This window comes from Cebus imitator, unplaced genomic scaffold, assembly GCF_001604975.1.
Source record: "Cebus imitator isolate Cc_AM_T3 unplaced genomic scaffold, Cebus_imitator-1.0 Scaffold197, whole genome shotgun sequence".
Taxonomy (NCBI): domain Eukaryota; kingdom Metazoa; phylum Chordata; class Mammalia; order Primates; family Cebidae; genus Cebus; species Cebus imitator.
Window position 1 is genome coordinate 2,330,537 of NW_016107512.1, and position 6,785 is coordinate 2,337,321.

Below are 6,785 nucleotides of genomic sequence, written 5' to 3' on the forward strand. Positions count from 1 at the left end.
TGCCTTATTCTGCTTTTCTTCATGGCACATTTCTGTTACATGCCTATTTTTTATTATCTATAGTTCCTATTACAACACAGGATCCACGAGGACCTGGACTTTGTTTTGGTCTCTCCTGCATCTCTAGCACTGTCTAGACATACACAGTAGGTATGCAGTTATAGTTCAATAATTTTAGTCAACAAGGACTCCTTTGTAATTGCCAATTTGTATTCCCTTAAGATATATAAATCTGTACAAATGTTTTTTTAATCCAAAAAGTAGTTCCTGCTCTCAGCTTGTTTGCCTTAGGGGTATTTCTCCTCACTAGCATCTTTTGATAGGGGTCCCTTATGTAGAATTTTAAGCTTGTTATATTTCTGCCTCTTGGCCATTATTATTCAGTTTGCTGAGATTACAGTATTCAGATGCTTCAGACTTCACTGAAAAGTGAGTCATGATCTTGCTTTCTGGAGGCAGGCTTACTACATGATATCTTCTCTAGATAAGCTGTAAAAAGGTGTTGGTAGAAACTTCTGGAATTGGTGGTGAATGTTTACCATAAGAGCCTAAGGGCAGAAGAAAGATAGGACTCGATTGAAGGCTAGTTCCACTTTGCTTTCAGACAATTACTTACCTGAAACTTTCCTTCAGTCACAGAATAGTATCTAGTATGGGAGTTATTTGTTATAATTGTCCTGCTTAGACACCATGAGAAGCATTTAGGGGAGTCCCATTTTCATTTGTTCTGTCCTGTTCCCATCATACTGTCAAAACATCCTAGATATTCCAATGTTCCATAACCCAAATTATGTCTTCTTCAGTTACTTTTTACACCCAGAAATAGCGTGAACTTTGTGTGTGTGTGTGTGTGTGTGTGTGTGTGTGTGTAACCATGTAATGAGATTTCTATTCAGAAAATGCATTCTGTTGCATGTAGGGGGTTTTTTGTTTGTTTTTTGGGGGGTTTTTTGTTTGTTTGTTTTTTTGTTTTGAGATGGAGTCTTGCCCTGTCGCCCAGGCTGGAGTGCAGTGGTTCTATCTCTGCTCACTGCAACCTCTGCCTCTTAGGTTCAAGCATTTCTCCTGTCTCAGCCTCCCAAGTAGCTGGGATTACAGGCACGCATCACCACAAGTGGCTAGTTTTTTGTATTTTTTAGTAGAGATGGGGTTTCACCTTCTTTGCCAGGCTAGTCTCAAACTCCTGACCTCAGGTGATCCACCCACCTCGGCCTCCCAAAGTGCTAGGATTACAGGCGTGAGCCACCATGCCCGGCCTCTTTCTCACATTTTATCTTTACTCCTTGCAGAACTCACAGTCTACCTTTATTCTTGACTTTTAAACTACTGTTTCCAAACTACTGTCACCCTGGTTCTTTTAATTTCCTCTCCTGCGGTTGAGTACCTAGAATCCAGATGCTCCTGGTAACTTTACTTCTGGTCTCCATCCTTTCCCACCCACAGAATGACAGGGTGGCCACCCAGCTGGCTGTAGGCGTTCGTGTACAAGGAGACAAACGCCTCAGCAGCCTGCGCCGCTGCTGTGCCCTTACCCGCTATGATGCTCACAAGATGAGCGATGATGCATTTAGTGTCATCAAGAACTGTAATACTTCTGGAATCCAGACAGAATGGTGAGTTCTTTTCTAGCTTATATTCTCAGAAGAGACTTATGCCCTGTCTTTAGCTCTAAAATTAGTAGGCAACTGAGCTCTTCCAGCTGGGATAGACTCTGACTCAGAGTCTGAGTAATAGCACCTATTACTCAAGAAGAAAATAAATACAATACCATCCTCAGAAACAAGACAGCTCAGTGCAGATCCTTTGCCTACAGCTGATACATTCCAGTTCTCAGGGGAAGGTTAGACCCTTACCCTGTATGGGCATGGTCAAATGGCCAGTTGTACCCTGTATGGGCTTGGTACAAATGACCAGTTCAGTACTTGGAGAACAGAGCTCAAATTTCAAGAGTACATTTGGGAACTCAAACTACTTGGTTTTTTGTTTTGTTTTGTTTTGAGACTGAGTCTTGTTCTGTCACCCAGGTTGCAGTGCAGTGGCGCAATCTCGGCTCACTGCAACCTCTGCCTCCCAGGTTCAAGCAATTCTCCTGCCTCAGCCTCCCAAGAAGCTGGGACTATAGGTGTGTACCACCACGCTCAGCTAATTTTTTGTATTTTTAGTAGAGATGGAGTTTCACCGTGTTAGCCAGGATGGTCTCGATCTCCTGACCTGAAGTGATCTGCCTGCCTTGGACTCCCAAAGTGCTAGGATTACAGGCGTGAGCCAATGTACCCGACAGATTGTTCTATCTTAAAAGCATCTTTCTTGTTTATAAAGGTGACCTTTGTTGACGGATAATCTCTATCTGATATCCCAACTCAGTTACAAACTCCACTGCTATTATACCAAGTGTCATATTCATTAGTAAACTTCACTTCTGTTGGTCATGAAATATAAGCCTCTTTTTGGAGCATGTTCATTTTCTGTCCAGATAATAATTATTTTCAGGATTGGAATCCTTTAATTACATATTTAATTAAGCCTGTTAGTGTGTGTGTGTGTGTGTGTGTGTGTGTGTGTGAGAGAGAGAGAGAGAGAGAGAGAGAGAGAGAGAGAGAGAAACAGTCTCACTCTGTTGCCAGGCGCCAGGTTGGAGTGCAGTGGCGCAATCTCGGCCCACTGCAACCTGTGCCTTCTGGGTTCAAGCAATTCCCCTGCCTCAGCATCCCAAGGAGCTGGGACTACAGGCACGCACCACCACACCCAGCTAATTTTTGTATTTTTTAGTAGAGATGGGGTTTTACCATGTTGGCCAGGATGGTCTTGATCTCTTGACCTCATGATCCACTCGCCCCGGCCTCCCAAAGTGCTGGGATTACAGGCCTGAGCCACCGCTCCCAGGCACATTTTTTAAAAGTATTCCAAATTCACAATAGAAATATAGTTATGAGAGAAGATAAGTTGGTTGCTCACTTACAGGTGTATATTGAAGATCATACAAAATAAAATCAACGTTTAATCACATTATCTAAATATATTGGCACTACAGTTATATGTACAGACCTATAATGTGGTGGAGTCTCTAAGTTAGTGCCTTTGTTCTTAGGGCCAGGCGAGGCAGCTCACGCCTGTAATACTAGCACTTTGAGAGGTCAAGGCAGGTGGATCACCTGAGGTCAGGAGTTCAAGACCAGCCCGGCCAACATGGTGAAACCCCGTCTCTACTAAAAATACAAAAATTAGCCAGGCATGGTGGCAGGTGCCTGTAATACCAGCTACTCGGGAGGCTGAGGCAGGAGAATGGCTTGAACCTGGGATGCAAAGGTTACAGTGAGCCAAGATCGCGCCATTGCACTCCAGCCTGGGGGACAAGAGTGAAACTCTGTCTCCAACAACAACAAATAAATAGTCTTTGTTCTTAGAATAATTTATTTAATTTTTGCTTCCTGATATATTTTCAAATATTGAAGTTTTACAAAACCAAATAATAACTGTGGTACTAGTATTCACATGAATCCGTATTTGAAAAGTTATAAATTGACAAACTATAACAAATACCAGTCATCAACTGGATGAAACTCCCTAATGAACAGGGAAACATAAAAATTATCTGATTATAAGACTGTACCAAAGTATGAAACCTGAGAATGGTGGGATATACTTTTTTTTTTTTTTTTTCTGAGATGGAGTCTCACTCTTGTTGCCCAGGCTAGAGTGCAGTGGCACGATCTTGGCTCACTGCAACCTTCACCTCCTGTGTTCAAGCGATTCTCCAGCCTCAGCCTCCTGAGTAGCTGGGATTACATGTGCCTGCCACCATGCCCAGCTAATTTCTGTACTTTTAGTAGAGATGGGGTTACACCATGTTGGCCAGGCTGGTCTCAAACTCATGACCTCAGGTGATCCACCCTCCTTGACCTCCCAAAGTGCTGGGATTACAGGTGTGAGCCACCTCGCCAGACCGATACTTTCATAATAACTTTAAAATGACATTTACCTTTTACCTCACTGAAGGACTAATCTGTACACAAAAGCATGTTTCATCTTCTGAAATTCAGCTTCTGTGAAAATTTGAGTGATTAGACACAAAGAGGAACTTTATAACAAGAATTTCTTAAAATATTTCTGAAACTGGGACTGGCAACAAAAAGCAGTTGTGGAATTTCATTCTCTAGAAATTCCAGAGTGGTTAGTCAGTCAGGGTTAGGTAGTGCCCTGTTTAAAAACAGGATAATAGCTAGGAGGATTTTTTTCAACTCTTTTTAGTCTAAATATTCTAAAGCTTTTTTGTTGTCTTGAATAAAATTTCTTGCTCCAACCCTGAATTACAGCAACTTTCCAGTGATACCTTATGAAAAACAATAATCTCTAAAAGCCTGGGCGCAGTGGCTCACAACTGTAATCCTAGCACTTTGGGAAGCTGAGGCAGGTGGAGCACCTGAGGACAGGATTTCGAGACCAGCCTGGCCAACACGGTGAAACCCCATCTCTACTAAAAATACAAAAATTAGCTGAGTATGGTGGTGGGCACCTGTAATCTCAGCTACTCAGGAGGCTGAGGCAGGAGAATCACTTGAACCCAGGAGGCGGAGGTTGCAGTGAGCTGAGATTGCGCCACTGTACTCCAGCCTAGGTGACAGAATGAGACTCTGTCTGAAAACAACAACAACAATAACAACAATAATCTCTAGCTGTCAGGAGGTGAATGGTTACTAAATTAGTGGTTCTCAAGACACAACATCAGTATCACCTAGGAAATTAAATTCTCTGTTCCTCTCAGGTCTATTAATCTCTTACACACATTAACATTTGAGAATCACTGTAGTAAAGAATAATTTTTGTGGCAGAACCAGAATCCTAGTCATCTATGGATTAAATCTGTCCTATGGTGAAATAAAACAGATTCAATTCATAGAATTAGCAATAGGTCCCTATTTTAATCTTCTAAATTGCTAATCATCTTATTTATTTTCTGTATAGGTCTCCTCCTCTCACAATGCTTTTCCTCTGTGCTACAAAATTCTCTGCCTCTGCTCCTTCATCTTGCACAGACATCACCAGCTTCTTGAGCAGTGAACCAAGTTGTCTGCCAAGGGTGCCAGTTACCAGTTCAGAAGCTAAGACCCAGGGAAGTGGCCCGGCAGTGATAGCCACTAAGAAAGCAACCACCTCTCTGGAATCATTCTTCCAAAAAGCTGCAGAAAGGCAGAAAGTTAAAGAAGCTTCACTGTCATCTCTTACTGCACCCACTCAGCCTCCCATGAGCAATTCAACATCCAAGCCCTCATTACCTTTCCAAACCAGTCAAACTAGAGGAACTGAGCCCTTTTTTAAGCAGAAAAGTCTGCTTCTAAAGCAGAAACAGCTTAATAATTCTTCCGTTTATTTCCCTCCACAAAATCCACAGTCCAGCTCTAAAGCATTACCAAACTCTTTACCAACAGAGTATCCAGGTTGTGCCCCTGTTTGTGAAGGGGTGTTGAAGATAGAATCCTCTAAAGCAACTCCTGCAGAGACAGATTTGGCCCGCAACAGCCAAAGCATGCATGCCTCTTCAGCTTCCAAATCTGCTGTGGAGGTGACTCAGAAAGCAACTCCAAGTCTTCTAGCTGCTGAGGATCAAGTGCCCTGTGAGAAGTGTGGCTCCCTGGTACCAGTATGGGAGATGCCAGAACACACGGACTATCATTTTGCACTAGAGTTGCAGAAATCCTTTTTGCAGTCCCACTCCTCAAACCCCCAGGTGGTTTCTGCCGTATCTCCTCAAGGCAAAAGAAATCCTAAGAGCCCTTTGGCCTCCAATAATAAACGCCCCAGGCCTGAGGGCATGCAGACATTGGAATCATTTTTTAAACCATTAACACACTAGTGCTGCCCTCAGGCTTGCTTGTAGGATTTGATATTTTATCTTTACAGATCTTTAATATTTTATCTTCACAGATTTCCCTGAGAAGGGGGAATTATGAAATTGTTAATACAAAAAACAGTCCATTTAGGTGCTGAGTTCCTGTCCCATCTCTTCACAGGCATGGATTCTAATCCCACTGCTGACAGAGATGTAAAAATTAATCCTACCATTGAGTTTTTAATCTTTAGCATTTAGGGAGGCGGCGTCACGTAGTAAAAAGTGTGTGGGCCTTGGAGTCTAAGAGACCTGGTTCCAAACTTAACTTTTCCTATTGCAGTGATGACCTTGAAGAAGTCATTTCCGTCACTTTCTCATCTGTAAAACTGAGATAATACTTACAAATTATTGCATATTAATAACTGGCTTTAAATTACATAATGGCCAGGTGCAGTGGCTCACACCTGTAATTCCAGCACTTGCCGAGGTGGATGGATCACTTGACGTCAGGAGTTCGAGACCAGCCTGGCCAACATGGCAAAACCTCGTCTCTACTAAAAATAGGAAAAGCCAGCCAGGTGTGGTGGTGTGCACCTGTAATCCCAGCTACTCAAGAGGCTGAGGCCAGAAGAATTGCTTGAACCCTGGAGGTAGAGGGTTGCACTCTAGCCTGGACAACAAAGAGTGAAACTCCGTCTCAAAAAAAAAAAAGAATTAAGTACATAAGTTGGCACAGAAAAGGAACCAAGTTTTAAAAGGGGTTTTAAGCGTAATAACATTGCATAGGTAGAAAAGAAAAAGGATTTTAAGAAAAACTCTCTAGTCTGCGTCCAATTCCTCACACCTATAATTCCAGCACTTAGGAAGATTGAGGCTGGTGGATTGCAGGAGCCCAGAAGTTTGAGACCAGCTGGAGAAGATGGTGAAACCCTGTCTCTACTAAAAAAAAAAAAAAAAA

At 42.6% G+C, this 6,785-nt stretch overlaps 1 protein-coding gene across 4 annotated transcripts in view; it reads left to right on the forward strand.

Annotated features, from left to right (window-relative positions):
• POLH (DNA polymerase eta) overlaps positions 1-6,135 on the forward strand; it is a 35,533-nt gene extending 29,398 nt beyond the window's left edge. For all 4 annotated transcript variants that reach the window (XM_017547371.1, XM_017547372.1, XM_037745325.1 and 1 more), the window contains 2 exons: positions 1,444-1,613; positions 4,963-6,135. In XM_017547371.1, the coding sequence (XP_017402860.1) occupies positions 1,444-1,613; positions 4,963-5,851 (1,059 nt within the window). In that variant the 3' untranslated portion in view covers positions 5,852-6,135. The remainder of the gene's footprint in view (positions 1-1,443; positions 1,614-4,962) is intronic.
• Positions 6,136-6,785: the final 650 nt, after the last annotated feature.